At 31.0% G+C, this 21267-nt stretch overlaps 1 protein-coding gene across 2 annotated transcripts in view; it reads right to left on the bottom strand.

The window, feature by feature from the left end:
- The window catches only part of LOC118182080 (FUN14 domain-containing protein 1), a 44371-nt gene extending 24495 nt beyond the window's left edge, over positions 1-19876 (bottom strand). The window contains exons 1-2 of one of the 2 annotated variants that reach the window (XM_035351360.2): positions 19717-19876; positions 12333-12523 (exon numbers count right to left, since the gene is read on the bottom strand). In XM_035351360.2, the coding sequence (XP_035207251.2) occupies positions 12333-12469 (137 nt within the window). In that variant the 5' untranslated portion in view covers positions 12470-12523; positions 19717-19876. Of the gene's footprint in view, positions 1-12332; positions 12524-19234; positions 19678-19716 lie in introns of those variants that run through there. The other variant, XM_085808678.1, reaches the window with a different exon arrangement.
- Between the last annotated feature and the right edge of the window lie 1391 nt (positions 19877-21267).

Below are 21267 nucleotides of genomic sequence, written 5' to 3'. Positions count from 1 at the left end.
AATTTGTGCCTTAAATTGCTAAAGTATGTTTTGTTTTCATATGTTGATAATGTTTACCAACTTACAATAAACACTGATAATTTGAGAATCTTTCTTTAAAAAAAAAAATTTTTTTTTAAATAAAAAAAGGCATGAAAAACAAAGTTTCATCCAATATCTAACTTCTACCTTTTCCTCTGTAAAAATATCACCAAATTGTACCAAAGTAGTAAGGACCTAAAATTTTTCCAGACTTCAGGGAAGGAAAACACATTACTGCATGTCTTAAATATGAATTAAGATTCTGCATTAAGTCTTTTAAGGCACCCAAACAGGGATGAAAACCTCATATGGACTATCGCAAACACTTTTCAATAAAATGTATTATCAACACAAATATTTAAGGATGGGAATGATTGGACCTTCTTTTAATGAATCTGAGAAAAAACCATGTCTTAAATATGAATTAAGATTCTGCATTAAGTCTTTTAAGGCACCCAAACAGGGATGAAAACCTCATATGGACTATCGCAAACACTTTTCAATAAAATGTATTATCAACACAAATATTTAAGGATGGGAATGATTGGACCTTCTTTTAATGAATCTGAGAAAAAACCTTGCTCCATTTAACAATTAAATATATTTCTTAAAAGCATAGGGCACATTTAATGAAAATTTTCAGAAATTTTGTTTACTATTTTGCATATGCCTGAAATGCTGTTTAATTTCTTTATGAACTTGCTACTTCTTTTTGAATGAAACATTGATCATTTCAGCAGTATACAATAAATGCATAACTGCACAACACTGCTGATGACAATATTCATCATAACTGATATCCTCCTGACAGTAAGATTTCTCAAAATATTTCATGAAAAGAGGAGTTCCATTTTATGAAAGTTTCAACTCAAAACTTCGATTTTTCAAATAAATGTGCCTTAATCTCTTGCAAACAAACATTTTATCAAACACTGCTCTCCCTCCAATTAGTGAGATATTCACCTTATGAACTTACTTTCTAAAAATTTAGAATTTAGATCTACAGGAACATCAGAACACCTGTTTTTATAAAGGTTTCTAATTGTTGGATTATTAGGTATTTATAATTTTTTTTTGAGTTGTAGTAATTTGTTTTCTTATAAATGATTTATTACAGTTCATTATAGAACCTTACCACTACAGTACTCTGGAAATGAACTCAGTTTGACTGGAAATGAAGGTCTTTGTTGCAGTGAGAATTAGTCCACTGATACCAGAAACAACAGCTTCTGATGTAGACCAATTTTCTGATTAAAAACAGGAATGTTCCATAAGCAGAATTCCTGAAAAAAATTTAAATATTTTCTCTTAATACTGAAATGTCTATTACTTGAAATTTGAACAGAGTAAGAAGGAACCAAAGCAAAGGAGGTTTCAAAGCTAATCATTCTATGTTTTAATAATGAATCATAATCTGTAGAATGCCAATTATGGGCACATAGCAGAAACCAAATATAATTACAGTTGCTGCCAACAAACAATAAATGTGAGCTTGAAATCTTTAGTTACAATAAAAAGTACCAAAAGAATTAAGACTTAACCTCTCTACCATTAATAATTTGACTAGCCAAATTTTACATTTACTGATGGAATCCATATACAATACAAAAGTATTGGAGCTTGCACATATTAGTGTTGAAGAACTTTTATTTTTCCCAGCATTTACAGGAGACTCAAATTAATAATCTAAGAAAACTAATCTTTCTTTCCTAGCAGTATAACCAGAGTTTTCATGACAGAATATAAATTGCTGAAACCTTCAGCATTCCTATTTCATTACCAGTCTTGGAAAAAGCCTAAGAAACTCTTGACCAATAGTTGACCAAAAATATAGGTCACATAGCTAATAATTTATTTTTGAAGTTTATTTCTAGAGATCATCAGTGGAAAAACCTTACCTGATGTAAATTTTCACTAAACATGACCAGTTTGCAGCTTCTCTACATTATTTTAGGCACAGAACTGATAATCAGAATCAAAGTAGAAAAATTAATAATCCAGATCATTATTTATTTGAATATATGCATACCTAGCAATTTACATCTTACCACGCCAGCAAGACCAACTATCATGTGTGAGCCAATAAAACTACCTAAAATACACAAAATAGTATCGAAAATTTTTTCAGATTGATTGTGACTTTTATAAACAGAATTCCAGCAAGAAATGCAATCTTACTTACGTTTCATATCTTTCGTGTTGATCACTGTAAACATGAATATATTATTACTTATATACTGGAATTATGAGCTATGTCATAATTCCAGATGCATATATTTTTAACAGTATGTCAACTGCCTTTCATATCTGCATTTCCAATTGTCTATGTAAACATTCTAGTTTTCTGGAACCTAACTGATTTTAATTTAAAAGTCAAACAACAAGAACCAGCATTATATTCGAAAATTTTCACAGGACTAGTTTCAACAGTTTCACTGAACCATCATCCTCAGCTGTCAAAGTGCAAATGAACAAGATAAGATATAATGATAAGATAAGAATGGCTAGAGAGGAATTAAGCTACTGGCGTTAAACGTATGACATATATTGATGAAACAAGAAAACTAAAACATAATTCAGAGTTCGTACACATTTCTGCACATGGAAATTAAGTACTTTTAAGGACCATTAATGAAAAAAAATTAAGGACCTATGAGCAAACAAGAACTGAATAAATTCAATTGAAGATATTATTTATGCCTAAATTTCACTTTTGTAATACGATCCTAAAAATAAAATAGATCCCTAAGTAGTATAACATTATTACTAAACATGAATTAATTAACATAACTGTTAATAAGTTTGAGAATAAAAATAAACTATGCAATTTATCAAGTAGCATTAAATATTTTACACTTATGATAGTTGGTCATATTTGAATGTTTATATCGATTTCCTTCTCTTTTAAGCATCTTTTCTAACAATTAGAGATTTGTCTCAATATGCAAACCATTGCTCTCACTAATTTCTGCGTGCTTCATCTCCTAACTTGTCAACCTCTCCATAATGTACCTATGAGGGTTTAATTGATCTGGTAAAAGTTAAATAGTCCAAAACCCCCACAGATGTGAAGCATATTATCGCTATGTCTGAAATTAAATACAATACCAGATAAAGGTTTAAATAAGCCTCTTATTTAAAACGAACTTAGAACATAAAGGCATGCTCTGATGCTAACAAAATCAGTTACAGCACATGGTGACGTAATTAAACAAGAACAGTCAAATTCAAACTAATAATGTGGACTAGTGGCCAAAGATTATACAATATAAGTGACATTTACATTTTACTAACAGTTAGCTTTATGTTGATTTTTTTTTTTTTTTGAGCAAACAAGAACTGAATAAATTCAATTGAAGATATTATCTATGCCTAGATTTCACTTTTGTAATACCATCCTAAAAATAAAATAGATCCCTAAGTAGTATGCATTATTACTAAACATGAATTAATTAACAAAATTGTTAATAAGTTTGAGAATAAAAATAAACTATGCAATTTATCAAGTAGCATTAAATATTTTACACTTATGATAGTTGGTCATATTTGAATGTTTATATCGATTTCCTTCTCTTTTAAGCATCTTTTCTAACAATTAGAGATTTGTCTCAATATGCAAACCAATGCTCTCACTAATTTCTGCGTGCTTCATCTCCTAACTTGTCAACCTCTCCATAATGTACCTATGAGGGTTTAATTGATCTGGTAAAAGTTAAATAGTTCAAAACCCCCACAGATGTGAAGCATATTATCACTATGTCTGAAATTAACTACAATACCAGATAAAGGTTTAAATAAGCCTCTTATTTAAAAAGAACTTAGAACATAAAGGCATGCTCTGATGCTAACAAAATCAGTTACAGCACATAGTGACGTAATTAAACAAGAACAGTCAAATTCAAACTAATAATGTGGACTAGTGGTCAAAGATTATACAATATAAGTGACATTTACGTTTTACTAACAGTTAGCTTTATGGTTTTTTTTTTTTTTTTTTTTTTTTTTTTTTTTTTTTATGTCTCATTTTGTCACATACTTGGTCAGTCTAGAGGTTTAGTAAATAAGCAGGTAGATTTTTATGTTAAACTGTGTAGGTTAAAATGAGAAGTATCATAATCAGCATGATTCATAAAAAAAGACTGAATGTTGTCACCGCTGCTGCTTGTCTAGAGAAAGACCTACTGATTAGAACAAACCTGAAAGGCCTGATGTAGGCAAGGTTGGCAAGTGTTGAAAGTTAGTCATGCTCTGTTTGATGCAGTTAGTGCCATAGCTTTGTGTAGAGTTTCAGGGGTTGTAACCCAGTTAATATACTTTCAGGTTCCAATAAGCCATTAAAGCACCAGAGGTAATAAGTTGTTTTGCATTACTTTAAGTCTCACTAGACGCAAAGAATAAGGTTTACTTGAATTTCTACATTTTTATATTTTATCTGGTGACTACAGTGAATATTAATGAAAGGCAATAACTCGCTTTAATATGTAGAGATAATTTTTAAGGGTAAGCAGTTAGTTATAAAAAATCAAAGTAGGTAAATAGGTAACCTTAGTCATTATGGATTTACATGGCCACTATTAAATTCTATTTTTTAACAATATTTGTTTAAAAAGCCCTATTAAAATTAAAATCTAATAAAATTTTACAGTTCAAAATAAATAAAATTTATGACACTGATTCTTAAATGATATTGAGCCCACCAGCAGCCGAGCGGTAACGTCACTGAACACTGGTAGTTTGATCCGAGGTTCGAATCCCGTGAACGGGCTGGCTGCATGGGCATTTTCGTGGTTTTCCCCATGTCTAATGTGTATACGAGACAGTTTCCCTTACAAAGTCCTCCACAAAGGCATCCCTCCCTTAAGGGAGATAGCCCTCGAGTGCTTTGCCGTAATCTAATAAAACCAAACTTAAATGATATTAGAATTATTACACATTAAAAGCTACAAAACATTTATGTTTTGTAACGTTTATGTCGATTTCCTTCTCTTTTAAGCATCTTTTCTAACAATTAGAGATTTGTCTCAATCTGCAAACCAATACTCTCACTAGTTTCTGCGTGCTTTATTTTCTAACTTGTCAACCTCTCCATAAGGCACCTATGATGATTTAATTGATCTGGTAAAAGTTAAATAGTCCAAAACCCCCGACAGACATGAAGCATATTATTGCTATGTCTGAAATTAATTTCAATATCAGACAAAGGTTTAAATAAGCCTCTTATTTAAAAAGAACTTAGAACACAAAGGCAAGTTCTGATGCTAACAAAATCAATTATAGCTCACAGTGACGTAATTAAATAAGAACAGTCAAATTCAAACTAATAATGTGGAGTAGTGGTCAAAGATTATAAAATTTCATTGTAATTTAATCTGGCTCAATAACTCTATCATATGAGGAAACAGAAATGGGAAATTATAGTAAATGTTGAAATCGTAAACAATTGGGTAATTTACATAATAATAACTGCACATATGTTTGAAGAATAATTTCCTTTTTGTACTCAGTTTCTTTCTTCAACATGTTTCCTTTTCATTTTAGAATTTTTGGATTTAATTAAGGACTTCCATTATTCTAAAAAGCACTAAATGCATTTAGAATGTACAGAAAAAGCGGCTAATTTTATTTCTTTAGTAATACAAACATTCAGAAGCAATATGAAATATATATAGTAAAGGACGGTTACAGAGCTGATGTGGCAGAATTTCTAGAATTTAGTGACATACCGAACAAAATCTAGAAATGGCAAAACTTTTAGAATTTAGAGCAAGCATTGGAAGCAGAATTTAGAAAGGCAGTAGGCAGCAGAATTTAGGATCCACAGAGATTGCATCAGCTGGAAAAATGCCTAGTGCCAGCTATGTCTATGATGCATTAAGAAATATTAGATGAATCTTTTAAATTGTAAGTTTTCAATTTCTTTATTAATAAAAAAATTCCTTTCTATAATGCCTGCCCACGTGATAAGATCAGAAGCATTTTTAATATTTTCCATGCTTCTGTCTAGTGAAAAGTAGAGGAAATAAAGAGAAGATGAACATCTTAAGATTCTAATATCAGAAGTAATACATTCAAATATTATTTTTTCATTGGTCTTCCAGATGTTCTCCCAAAATTAAGAAATTCATTGCAAACTCTCTGTAAAATACATCCACTACGTGTTGATACCAAGGAGACATTTTTCATTTTGTCACATATTTCACACATATTTCTCGAATCGTGGGTCTATAAATCTTGTCTTTAAATCCTTCTCTACTTTCCAAGTTACAATGTCTAAAATGCTAAAGAAAAATTATCCTTACCAATTTTGTAACAGCAAAAAGTCAGAAATATTTTGGATAAAAGGGAGGGAAAAAAGTGTAAAATTAATTTTATAGAGAAAACTGATGCATATTCTGAGAATTTTGAATATTCTGAGACAATTACATGGGAAAAACTCTTATTATGAAAAAATTAAAAAGAAGACATTTTTAATTAATTAAATAGCTAATTTTGCTTTTGCTAAGAGCTGTTTCGTAAATTGTGCCTTATAGCATTATACCTTGTTTATTTTTCAGATATAAAATATTGTATAAGTTGCAAAAATGAAACTTTATAATATGACAGCGAAAAATAATTATGTTTTATTTTAATGTTATTTTTTAAATATAATTTCAATATATTACCATTATTTTAATAAAATTTATCAATGTTATGATGTTTTAAAAAATAATCATTGAAAAATTTTCAGATATTGGAATTAAAAAGTTTCTGTAGAACCTAATCTTAAAATCGCCAAAATGTTGAGAAGTCGCCAAATTTAGAACCGTTTAATAAAAGAATTCACATCCCCAAAAGCAAAAAGTTGTTTAAGAGCTCTTTACTAGAAAAAATGAATTTTGAAATGCTTACGTTTCACTTCCTGCTTAGAAACTCGAGTATCCCATCATTTATACTAGAAATAGAAACAAATTATAACTCATGAACACATTCAAAAGATTACCATATACACGGCAGCGAATCGCCAAAAATATTCCTCAGAATGCTCAAAATGACAGTCGTAAAAACAGACAAAAATTTCAGATGATTAAAATTAAGGACCTTCTGTTGATTTTGGCCAAAATTAAGGACTTTTAAGGACCAAAAATCGATTCCAAAAATCTAAGGACTTTTAAGGACTCTTAAGGATCGTACAAACCCTGATAATTTCCTTAAAGGCTGAAGGTAAAGATGATTGGAATTAGGTTCATTAACTAGAACAGAAAGATTTTTTTTGTGTGTGTGTGAAATACCTCTAGAAAATCTAACTCACCAATGGAAGATGTTTTTCGAATAAGTTTGGCTGCAGAAAAAGGAAAATTGTTAGTTTCGGACCAACAATGCTGGGCAACAGTGGACTTCTGTGTTTCCTTTTTCCTAACATATGCCTCATGCTCCTTAACGCGAAACTTTAAGGCTCTCTCAGTTTGACCGATGTACATTAAACCACACTGGCGAGGAGTCCTGTAAATACTCCCAAGAATTCATATCCAGAATGGGGTCCTTAAGTATGGAACTCAGAATTTTATTGATAGGAGAATAAACAACCCAAAATTTAAATTTCTGTAAAATACATGTAAATTTATAGTTAACTGATGGAAAGAAAAGAATAACAATAGAATTCTTAAAATCTCCTAAAACAGCCCTTTGATGTGCTGAGGTGAAAATTGTTTAACTGCTTGGTTAATAATACAGTACGAAGTCCGTAATTCGGACTCGTCGGGACTTCGGTGATTCCGGATTATAAATCATCAATTTAAATCTGGTAAGATGGCATGCAGAAATTATAAAATTAAAAATATGAAACTGTAATTTATGAAATAAAAGCAATTATGATCTAAAGGGTATCAAAGTTTACAAAAAAAAGCTTAATATTTATTTGTTTACTTTATTAAACATTTCTTTCAATGTAAGTTGTTTAAGTTGCTTCGTTTTATGTGCTAATACTTTTTCTTTAATTCTATAAGCAGACATAATTTCTTGTTCAGTACAAAATTCCACTGTTCAAGTCCTGTAATCGCTGTGTAGAGAATACCGACTAACTTGTCAATCGAAATTTTTTCGTTTTCAATAACCTCTCTCTCACTTTCTTCACTATCAGAAACGCACATGGGTAAGTGCTTTACGCACATGAGTAGCCGATGCGCGCATTAAACGCGCATGCATAAACGCATTACGCGCATGCATCAGTTTGTGACTTTGAGGTCCGGATTATGGACTTTGTACTGTATTGAGTGAAAAGCCCCTGTCGATAGTTACTGCTTTTAAATAATTTAGTTCTTGATCAAGAACCAATCTGGAGGAGTAAACCTGAAGTGCACGGAAAACAAAGGAATAAAATGAAGCTAACTTTTGTTTAGTCAGATGACATGATGAAGTGTACTGGAAGGCAAACCGATGAAGGTTTACGGTAAACCATAGTACGGAAGTTGGATGTGTTACATGTGACCAAAATGTCGAGAAATGGAAGAGAATTGCATGTCTCAAGTTCAAAAGTGAACTGAATAGCAAGATCAATGGAATTCGATACTTACAGAAAATCCCGTTGACTATTTTTGCCTATTAAAGAAAAGATGCCAAACTACGCGATTTTTCACATGCTGGTTTTGCTGTAACTTTGATTACATATGTTAGTTATTATTCTTCAGTAAAGACTCCTTTTTTTTCCTCTATTGCGCACGCAGCCTTTTATCAAGGCCAAAGAAAAAATTGGAGGGCCTAACTACATCGTGGAAATAGATGAGACCCTTTTTGCAAAGTGAAAAAATGAAGCTGAAAGAATACTATTAGATCTCAATTTCCTCAAATTAAAATGGTTTGGCATGATTGTGATCGACGTGATTTTCCGTAAGTACCTGGAATTCATTATAGAAGTAAGTTTATTTAAATCATCTTTATTATCATCAAACAGGGTGAAAGTATCGTCTACATAGCAGAATACGATGAAGTTTAAAGTTTCAAATAATTCTGATTCATAATAATGCATGTAGATATCAGCTAGGATGGGACTAAGAAGGTTTCCCATGGCTAATCCCCCAGTTTGCTTGTAATGCTTATTTTGGAAAACTTGTTTGTAAACAGAGTTGTGTAAGGGAAGTTAGCTCATCAATTTCAATGCAGGAGAAATTAAATTCACAAAGTCTGGTTTCTAGATATCCTAATGCACCCTCCACTGGAACATTAGTGAATAATGATTTTACATCAAAACATACCATGAGTAAATTTCTAAGAGAAATGCGTTTAACTATTTTTACAAACTCTATTTAATTTTTATGGTGTAAATGTTATTATCTGATAGGGGTGAAAATTTAGAAACTAAATATTTAACTGGCGGGTAAGAGGCAGTGTCTAAATTTGATACAATAGGGCAGAAATACAATACATATTCGATACAATAGGCTACTTTTATGAATTTTTGGAAGAGCATACAATCTGGCACAATTCATAACAGAAGGGATAAGTGACTGTTTTAAGTTGGTCGAAAGGATTTGTGAAGATTTGTTTGCAGTTTTTATTTTTTAGAGGTTCGAAGGTGAAGGGTCTTTAAGAGTCAGATTATATGGTCCATCTTTAAGAGTTTAATGACACCATCAATGTAAGTGTTATTGTCCATGACGACTATCTGGCATCTTTTGTTGGCTTTTGAAATGATAATGTCTGGGTTAGAATGAATTTCGCACATTGCAGCTCTTTCTCTAATGCTTAGATTTTGTTTCAAAGGCTTATTGTCACATTATGGGTGATAGATGCCTAATCATTTCTTTCTCTGTATCTGAAACTTTACTGAATTTGAAAGCTTTTTTGATAAGAGCCAGAACCTTTAGAATCAAGGGTTTTGAGGTTTGTGAGAAGTTAAAATTATATTTTAGAATTCTCTCTTGTTCTTCTGATAAACTAAGACTAGAAATATTAACTATTGGCTTAAAGATTTTTTTGAACGACTTAAATTGAAAGACTATAAAAGAACTTTTTGGAATTTAAATGCAAGGGTGTTTTTATGAAGGTTAACCACATTCTTCGATTTAGACCAAGACTTTTGTTCAATGGCAGTGAATTTTGGATAAGAATTAGCGAGTTCCAGATAAAGCTTATATAGCTCCAGTTCAATTTTGGATAACTGTTGATGTATATCCCTTATGACGTACCTAAGCAAGGCAAGTTTGCAGTTTAACCTGATTGTTTCCTATATAATGCAAAATGTGTCTCAGAAATTTATTAACGTCTGAGTATACTTGTTTGTTTAGATGGTTAGCTTTATATTTAAATATTACTGTACACTCTTCCTGTGCATACAATTGCATAATCTATATTTTCTGCGACAAGCGGCTATCATGTAACCCCGTATTGATAATGTTAGTACCACTAAATATTTGTACCTAGTATGTCTAACAGTATCTAAATAATGTAAAATCATGGCTGGATATAAAATGGACTGAACTGACTATTTGTCTTGACGCGGTTTACAATACATATCTGATGATGGACAACATCTGCACAGGATTTAGTTTTACTGCTGAAACTTAACTCTGTCAGGAGTTTTTATTAAACACTACTGCACCACTTGAATTTACAGTTATCAACAGAGTAAAATTTGTTTCTTACTAGAAATATTGCAAAGTGAGGCACTGATATGTTCCATACCAACACACCTATGAAATAAAAATTGTCCTTCTAACTTATCAAACTTGGTATTTTTTCAAGTACAATTCATATTTTCTATAATTCTTTTACAATTTTCAATTCTTTCACTAATACTGAAAACGTGAAGGATAGTAGAAGGTAGTAAATTATGTTATGTTTACTACCTCACCCCCCCTATATAAGCAAAATTAATCCAACTTGTAATATATTTTCTTTCAAAATCAGTATTCATTAAGAAATATTTAGCAAATTTATTTAGTTTAGGTCATATAAACGTACCCCCCCCCTTCTGCAAAACAAAATTAATGCAAAATAATTTAACAATGAGCCAAGTTTAGCACCTAGAGATACACCATTATATCAACAGGACTGAGCTATTTATACTAAGAAGAATGAAGTGTAACCATGTCCATATAAAATAAATGCGGAACTACTCTGATGTACGCCCTCAAGGCGCCAAATTTCTCACCAAATATTTTTGGCGAGAAACTCCACGCAATATGGCAATATTGCTATCTAAATTTTTTGTCTACATTTTGAACTTTAAGCCTAAAATGTCTCCAAAAACACGGTTTTCGCGAATGCAAAAACCACGTTTTGAACACACAATTTAAGCTAAAAATCCGAAACAAAAACAAAAAATTTAGACAGCAAAACTGTGAAGTTTCTAACCAAAATTATTTGACAAGAGTCCATGTACACAGCGATATGTTTTAACTTAAAAGAACATCTACGAATGGCACCATCTAGGCAACGAACGAATTTACGAACTACGCACACCTCGCTTTAATAAATTAACATAACAACAATAAATTTCAAAGAATACCATGTACACAGCGTTCTGTTTCAACTTTAAAAAACATCTACGAATTGCACAATTTAGACGGTACGCACTAATCAACAAAATAACTAAAATAAATTTCAAACAATTCAAAAAAACAACGACAGAAATTCATACTAAAAAAACAATGAACATAACGTTCTACAAAATAAGAACAAGAATAAAATAAAATGCACTTACCATTAATGCTTTTTCGAACAACAGAAATACCAATTTCATACCGCCTTTAACATACCGCCACGTAATCACTGTCGTATTTATATGACAGCCAGACAGAAATTTCATACTATGGTTCACAAATAAATAAAATAACAAACAATCACAAATCCCTACTTCTATCACGCACAGCCACTAAAAATAACCTCCCATACCTTCTTTCCACACCTCCAAATACCCATTGCCCCTCAACAGGATTGCCACGACGATATTTCCTTATGCCGAACTTCAATTCAACAACTTTCACCATTAAATCTTTCCTCCCTAGCTTCTCAGACACAAAGCATGACGGGAACCAACAAACTCCAGCGAAAGATTTTTCAACGTCAACAGGGTTGCCATACAACACGCAATCGCGCCAAAAACCACCTCAGAACACATATCGCCACATTTGGTGAAATTAGGGTGTATATCAGAGTTGTACCATAAATGCATGAAGAATTTCCATTATCTAAAAGACTGGGAAAATCTACAAAATAAAATCCCCCCTTGTGAGCTTAAAAAATGAAATTGAATGCAAAAAGAATAATGTACAAAATACAGCACAAGCAAGATGGGAAAACTCTAAAACTAAATAAAATTTTAGGAGAAAACTTACCATCCTGACACACCTCCAATTGCCATTTCCTTAGCTACGGATCCATTTGTCACATCTTTAAGTTGTTTATCCAACCAAGATTCCTCTTTCTTTTTCCTCAATTTTGAAATATCAAGAGATTCAGGAATACTAGGCATGCTTACAACAGCTTTTTATACGACTGTTATGGTAAACACTTAATTACTTAAACTCTGGAATAAAATTACAGTTAATTAAAAAGCAGCATTAAAAAATTATGAACATATTTATTTCATTATTTATGTTTAAAAAAGGATTATAATAACATTTTGTTCTACTTTTTCTTCAGCACAAGGCACTACACTACTAGTCCTAAAGTGAAAAATTCCAGCTTTAGTAAGATTAGGGTAATTCATCATATATTTGCTATACATATACTTATCACATTATTCTTAGGTACTCGTGTATTAAGGCAACCATCTTAGTAAAAATGGTCAGATTTTCGGAATGTGCTGAAACTGGCAAGAACGCACATAATCATTCTTCCTGCAACCATGCTCATAGCAATCATTTCAGTCAAGCAATTTCACCATTTTCATACGTGTTCTTTCATGATATTTTTTGCCTTAGTTTTAAAATATGAGCTTGTGGAATTAACAGCAATAGCAGAAAAATTTCTGCAAGAATATAAAATTTGCTGAAAATTATTTAAAGGAACAATGAGGAAATGCATTTCCTAGATAGCCGCTGTTGCCAGAAGTTCCATGAAGCTGCAATACTCTGACGTTTTTTTAAGTGAAAACAAAGTGTGTACTGCAGGGGAAGAATATTGCAAAAATATCCAAAAAGATTTGAAGAAGAATGTAAGTTTTTTTTTTTTTAATATATCATGTAAGCCGTATTTAATAATTAAAATTCGTATTTTAAACTTGTAAAGTATGTTTTCTTGTCATGTGTTAATAATGTTTACCAATATACGATAAATATTGACAGTTGGGAAATCTTTCTAAAAGAAAGGCACAAACTTGTACCTAATAAGTAGGTTTTACCTTTTCATTTGCAAAAACTTGCCAAATTGCAGCCAGGTAGTTGTGTTAATATATAAGTATCTATTATATAATTTTGCTTAGTTTCAAATATCATTTTCAATACCTACAGTGGATTACAAATTTCAAAATGAGCACTGAATTTAGTACAAATAATGAATAAGAAAAGGCTAAATACATAATAAATCAAGCTCAAAGAATCTAATAGTGAAACAATAAGAAAATGCCTACATAAAAGTTACATTTTGAGATAGTAAAATTACAGCCTTTCACAACACATATAATTTCCAATCTACAAATTGACAACCCTGAATTTAAGTTTTTATAACCTTGATTTTTTTTTTTTTTTTTTTTTTTTTTTTTTTTGGTGTGTGTGTGTGTGTGTGTGTGTGTGTGTTCTGTTTTTTATTATGGTAATGCATCCAATCTTATATGGCAAAAGGAGAGATGACTCATGGAGAACTTCTAAGGGAAACTGGCTTGTATCCATGTTAGAGATGGGAACAACCACGAAAACAATCACAGAGGCAGCCGATTTTCCAAGATTCAAACGCCTGACTGAACTACCAGTGCTCAGCGACTTTACTACTGAGCTGCTACTCACAGTCTGATGCAACTCTCTCCCTGAAGATACTAACAAAAAAAATGGTAATGCCATTCAATTTTAAACATAACAATATTCCTGAGAAAAAAAAGACAGTCATAACTAAGTTAAAATTACACTATAAAAGCATGATTAAAGTAATTCATAATTAAGCTAAAATTGTATTATTTAGAACATGGCAAAGCACATAAGGGCCATCTGCCTAAGGAAATGGATGAGTGCTTTATGATTATCCGCAACCACTCCCAAAATGTTGCCAACAATTGTCAACTAATTTTTCCACGAAAGACAATAGCCACTTTCAAAAATAATGATACACTAAGAATTACATAAAACAGCAATCAATTAACAAAATTTAAAATGCAAGAAATATTTATAATTAAACACTTATCTTTTTTGTGCTATTTTACTCAAATACACAGCGATTTGTTTTAGCTTAAAAAAACAGCCGAAATTGGCCAAAAGTCAGCCTCACACACAACTTTGCACTGTAAATACTGGTCCTCTTTCCATGCATGTAGCAATCTGTTTTCATTTAAAAAAATTGGAGAACTGCACAAATTCCTCATTGGCGAAAATATTCCAACCCGTAAAATTTGATTGTTTAATGAAGTACAATATAACAGAATGTGAATTTCTGCATTATCTACCGAGAAATGAAATGCTTCCTTTTTCATAAGCCAGCAAATTCCCATTAGAATTTCTTTAAAAGAAAGAAAATTGAACTCAATGCAACAAAAAGAAACACTGATCACAGTTGGTAATACAAAAACAAATACTAATGACCAATAGTCATCTGCTGACCGAACATATACCTGGATTACCAACTACATAAGCACATTTACTTGCTTGTTTTAGTGCATTGCCTCGTGAACACTTTTCAGTGAAGGAGAGTGTGGATAATCAAGAAGTACCCTTTTTCAAATATTTTCCATGTTTTTAAAGAATTAAAAGTATTAAAAACAAATACAAATGATGCTTTTCAACTCGGACTGTTTCCAGAGTTTGCTACACTAACTAAAGCATGTCAAACTGCTGTCAATTATAAAAAATATTATTCTAATATAAGGCACAATGAATGAACACTATGTATAAATGAAGATACATGCTTGTTTAAATTTATGTATTTAAAAAAAGGGAGAGGTATGGAGGTAGTTTTGTGAGAAAGGTAGCTGCTTTATAGTTAAGAATTTCATTATCAAATGATGTTATTACATCACATAATCAAATTTTAAAAATTAAAAATTCAGTAAAAGTTATAATATTTTCCTGTGCAAATTATTTATATACTTGTCAGTTGTCATTACCTAATAAAGAAGAATCGGTTGATCTTTACAATATGGTAACTGGTAGTTTGGTGACATTTTGGAGGCGATAAAGGTTACTACCTGGGACTTTGGTAATAATGTGAGCAGTACTCAGTTCCGATTACGCATTATTTTGTGTGAGGGAAATGAGAGATCATGGGATATGTCATGTGATATTAATGGACGAATTACGGTTCTTTAATCGGAAAAGGGAGGAAATCGGGAAAAAATCTGGAAGTTTTGTATTTGGCTTTATTCTGTGTTGCTTGAAACAGTGTTCATGAATTTTTGGATCCCATGGCCGTAACTAAAGTGAATTCGAAATGGGTATTTATGTATGTATTAATTTAATGTATGTGCTCATTTATATTTTAAGTAGTGTTTTTGAATTTAATTATATTTTAATTAAATGATAGTTATTTTGTGAATTTTATGTTTGTAGGAATTTGGTATACGTTTTAGTTGAAGTAAACGTGCATGGAAATAATTTAAATATCTGACACTAAGTATTTGTAATGGTTGCGGTATGAATTCGTTGGTGATGTGTATAATGTAATACATGATTTAGAGGTAAAAGTTTTTGGATATTTTATTTATTTTATATGTGGAAATGTTCATATTTGGAAAGGGTAAATACTTTTTCGCGATCAGGTAATTTCATATATGTTCTTTTTACCGGGTTTAAAGATTGAGAAAATTGTCATGTATTTTCGTGAAATTTTTCTAATTTATGAGAAAAAAGCAGTGTACATGGATATAGTGAAGAGTGTGCGCAATGCCATTTTTGTGCAATTCTGGGATGTTTTTTTAAGTAAAAATAAGTCGACGTGTACATGGTTTAGTGATATTTTAATTAAATGATAGTTATTTTGTGAATTTTATGTTTGTAGGAATTTGGTACACGTTTAAGTTGAAGTAAACGTGCATGGAAATAATTTAAATTTTTGATACTAAGTATTTGTAATGCTTGCGGTATGAATTCGTTGGTGACGTGTATAATGTAATAGGATGATTTAGAGGTTTTTGGATATTTTATTTATTTTATATGTGGAAATGTTCATATTAGGAAAGGGTAAATACTTTTTCGCGATCAGGTAATTTCATATATGTTCTTTTTACCGGGTTTAAAGATTGAGAAAATTGTTATGTATTTTCGTGAAATTTTTCTAATTTATGAGAAAAAAGCAGTGTACATGGATATAGTGAAGAGTGTGAGCAATGCCATTTTTGTGCAATTCTGGAATGTTTTCTTAAGTAAAAATAAGTCGGCGTGTACATGGTTTATGTGTATGTGTTATTTTGAAAAACGCGTAAGGAGTATGGTATTGTGCACTTTTTCCCAATTTTGCAGTGAATATTTGTCATGATTAAGCAGTTTTGTTAGATAAAATTTCTAGCATAAGTGCAATTCGGCTAGTAGATTGTTGGAAGAAGTGTTCAGTAGATAAAAAGAAAAGAAACATGTCTTTACTTCATGAAGACAAAATGGCGGCGGGAAAAAAAAATAGAGGGTTGCTGTAGGAGAGTTGGTCGCCAAATTTTCGCCAAAAAAACGCCAAGTTACCATAATGTAAAGATCAACCGAAGAATCAAATAAGAAAAAAAATAAATGTTATTAAAAGTATGTAAGTAAATAACTGTTACTGCTCTCAAAGCTGACGATTACATTCAGCATTAATTTACTTGCCGATAAATCACCAGGGTAATATGAAAACAAAAAAGAAGTCTTAATCAATTAAAGTATATATTCAGTCAGGACAAAATATCTGAAGCACTCAGAATAATTTTTCTTCACTTACAGGGATATGAGAAAAAAAAAAGCAATGCAAACAATTTACGACTCTATAATCATGCATCTGCATAACTGGGTCACACAGCAATCAATCATAAAAGCAGTTACTATTGATTTTAAACTGAATATTGATGCGTTTAAAAACTGACTATCAATAGCTGGAATCATTCGACTTTATTAAATTAATTGGTTAATCTTTGGATTATGGTAACTTGATGATTTTTTTGGCAAAAATTTGGCAATCAACCATTGCTACAGCAACCTTCTAGTTTTGTTTTGGACGCCATTTTGTTTTCATGAAGTAAAGGCATTTTTTTCTTTTTTTACTCAACATTTTTTCCAACAATCTGCTAGCCAAATTACGCTTATACTAGAACTTTTATGGAACAAAAATGTTTAATCATGACGAAGATTAGGTGTGAAAGTGGGAGAAAGTGCAGAATCACAAACTGCTTGCCGCGTTTTTAAGAATTGCACATACACGGTATCATCCATGTACACCTCGACCTATTTTCACTTAAAAAAACATCCCAGAATTGCACAAAAATAGCATTGCACACACCCTTGACTTTATCCATGTACACTACCAAAGTCCTAGCTAGTAACTTTTATCACCTTACCAAAATGTCGCCAAACTACCTGTTACCATATTCCAAAGATTAGCCAATTAATTAAATCTACATAAGTGAAACAGCAAAATGACAACTGAACAGTGAAAAGCTCTGAATGTATCTCCAGAACAGTAAAGGAATATATTTTGCATGACAAATTCTTCATGATTCCAATACCAAGAAATACTGAAGAATTAGCTTCTGATGATTCAAATAAAATGCAATATGAAACTGCATATCCTAAGAGCATTCAGTTCCTTCCTAAAAGTTAAGATAAAGTATCTTGTATTATTACTTCTTAAAGTAGTAGTAATACTACAACTATTAGCTTATACTATATGAATTATGAATAGCTTTTAGGTACTTGCAAATTACCACAATATCCCTCAGTAGAAGTCACCAAATTTTCAAAATGGGCCAATTCTCTGGCAACCAAATGCATAAAATTTTTTCAGGCACCCAAACTCATAATAATTCTTCAATTTAGCAATGGCCCCAATTTTTTTTTTTTTTTTTTTTTTTTTTTTTTTTTTTTGTATTCTTTTCTTTGTAGTATATGTTCCAATAATTTTTACAGACAAAGAAAAATCTTTTTTACCTTAAAACAGAATTTTAAAATCTGCACTTAATAATATCAACAATCTGCCAACAAGGGAAGAAACTGTGGTAAAATTTCTGCAGAAATACAATATTTTGACTCAAAATTGCTAACGGGTATAAGTATTTTGAATATGTTAAAGTAATTGCCATCAGAAATTTTAACCACAACAAAAGAAACAAAAACCACCTCATAAGTAGATTTACTGATTAATTTTGGGGATAAATACCTAACTAGAACATAAAATGTATATTTAATAATAATTACATATGTAATAGATATACTTTTACAATTAAATTGAATGATGACTTATATAATCATTCTTTTCATTTGTAAAATGATATCCAATCTGTTCCAAGTTGTTTGCTTTAATATGATAGTACCAGTTTTTATTTCTTTCTTTACCAAATACTCTTTGAACTGTACTATAAATTATAATTCCTAGTCAGGAACAAAAATGATGTTCCTTTAAAATATGCTCAAAACTTAACTGCTGCAAAGGAAAAATGGTATCAGAGTCTATGGTAAATACAAAAACTAAAAACATATAGTTTTAGTAATTCATATAAATTAATAATATCTGTTTTTAGTTATTGTATTATTGCATTACGTATTTAATGACATGAAATTTTATAAAAGACATATTAAAGACATCATGTCTTTTATAAAAAAATTTAACTAGTGTTTGAAATTTTATATTCAAGTAATTTTATGTGTTCTCAGACTTTTAAACTCATTTCTACATCCTGATGATGAGCGATTTCATCTCTACATTTTATACCTATGAACATAAACAAAATTATTGTAAAAAGATAATATGCCACAGATGTTCTGTCGTTATTGGCAGCACTATGTCACTTTAAGTCATTTTCTATCGAAGTTTCAGTCATCATTTTTTCAGTAACTACAAAATTAACAAAGAAATTATAAGGAGCAAATATCTTTTACAAAAGTGCTTTTAGGGAAAATTAATTTATCTTTTATACCAGAAAAATCATACAACAGGCTTGCTCTGCTACACAGTTTATTCCAAGATCAATGTTCAGCTCCTTGACAATTTAGACAGTACATATTTCCGGTTTAAATCACGCAACAAAAGCTTTCGAATCAAACACCTCTTCGCAGTTTCACAAAATGATGTTCGATTCCATGACTAATGCATCAAATTAAAAATTTTAGTGATTACAACTAGATTCAAAGGAAATTTTGAATGGAAAATATTGAGGTTATTCCTGCTCCTCCCAGTAATTCACAATAAAGAATGAATTACAATATATGCCCACGAAAATACACATAAATTTATTTTAAAAATTAAGCCACAGTAACATTTTCCAACAAAAGTACAAAACTGTTTAAATTACAGTATAAACATTAGGCGTTTTGAAATTAATATAAATGTAGTTTAACTGACAACAAACATTGAAAAAGCATTATGTAAACACATATTTTAGCATGCAATGAAATCTACCTAAGCAATCTCAAAAACCAATGTCTTCTTCTTCTTCTTCTTGAAGCTTGGCTTCCCTTTGGCGCCTTATGCTCCAACTCAAAATAGCATTATTTACAAGTTATACCACAAGCATATTCACAAAGCCTACAGACAATTTCGCTACGGGCTGCTCTCATTGGAGGAAACATCTGCTTGGCGGTCATATTTGGAATGGCGAGTTATCGCCCTGTAGGCGTGGTAATTAACGCCAAACAAACGGAAACAGCGTTTATTTCATTCAATATTTTTTTGAAGTTTATAAATGAAAGCTTAGAGGAATTGTGTGGAATATATCTTAAATAACCTACTGATCTTATTAATAGTTTATTTGTATTTGAATTTAAACTTTTAAAAGTACGTAATTGTTTTACAAGAAAAGGTGTTTATATCGAGACAGCATATGCACTTTTTCGTTATTTCACTTAGGAAGAGTCTGTCGTGTAAATTTTCATAGCGCATTAATTTATACAAATAAAGAAATATTAAAAAATTAACCAAATGAAAACATTCAGTAAACATTTAAGGGTGTCGGATACCTATTCTTTTTACGAGTAAGTATAACTAAAATTATATTTTATTCCATTATGCGCTATATGTATTGAAACGCTTTTCGGGATCTTGGATCGTAATCTTGCTTACTGGTACCTACTACAAAGAGTACAAACCAGTAAATAAAAATAAGAAAAATTAACATTAACAAAAATAGAGAAATTAAAGGCGTTCAATTTTTAACACCGTACCCGAAGGCGAAAAGACAAATAATGACAAAGTCATTCAATAAAGTTAAAATAAAGATAAATTCATATAGAGCAGAGTTTATGAAAGCTACGATCGGGGATAGAACCGGTGACCTAGAGGTCTGTGAATTATTCTTGCGCTCGTTACCACTGGACTGTGGTTTCTCCGGTAAGCTATGCTCACTTTTTGGTACACGACGCTCAGATACAAATTGTAAAAGGGATGAACCAAAACTCGCCAAGCACTAGATTCTGTAACCCTACCTCTTTTAACCAATCGGAGCAAACAGCAGAAGAAACGGTCTGTAGGCTTTGTGAATAAGCATACCACAAGGACGTTAGTATAGAAGGAGGGAAGGTTCAACTCAAACGGTGAAGCTTGGCCGCCATGTTACTGTTATCGCTGTGACTTGTGCGAGGAAGTCCGTAATTACAATATTTTTTCTTCTTTTCTTTGTCATGTCAGCTTGTGTTGTATATGAATGCACAAACAGATTTTCGAAAAAGGTTCCTGGGATTACTTTTCCGCGTAAGTATTGATTTTCTTTTTTTTTTTTTTTTTTTTTTTTTTTTTTATGTAATTTGATAAGTTAGGTAAACAATATCACAATGTCATGTTGTTTTCTTTCCAGATGTGAAAAAAAAGACTTAATAATAATCAAAATATGTTAAATACATTTTAATGTTTTTGTTTATAGCTGGCATCTTTGTTCCATAACATACAATGATGTATGCTAGAATTTAAACTGTATAATTTGAACGTTTTAGGTAATTCGTTTAATAATTTTAATGA

Source organism: Stegodyphus dumicola, chromosome X1 (genome assembly GCF_044657685.1).
Source record: "Stegodyphus dumicola isolate Sdum_Otavi_A_Nest chromosome X1, ASM4465768v1".
NCBI classification, from domain to species: Eukaryota; Metazoa; Arthropoda; class Arachnida; order Araneae; family Eresidae; genus Stegodyphus; species Stegodyphus dumicola.
Note: the sequence above shows the minus strand (reverse complement) of the source record. Positions and strands in the feature narration are given on the sequence as shown.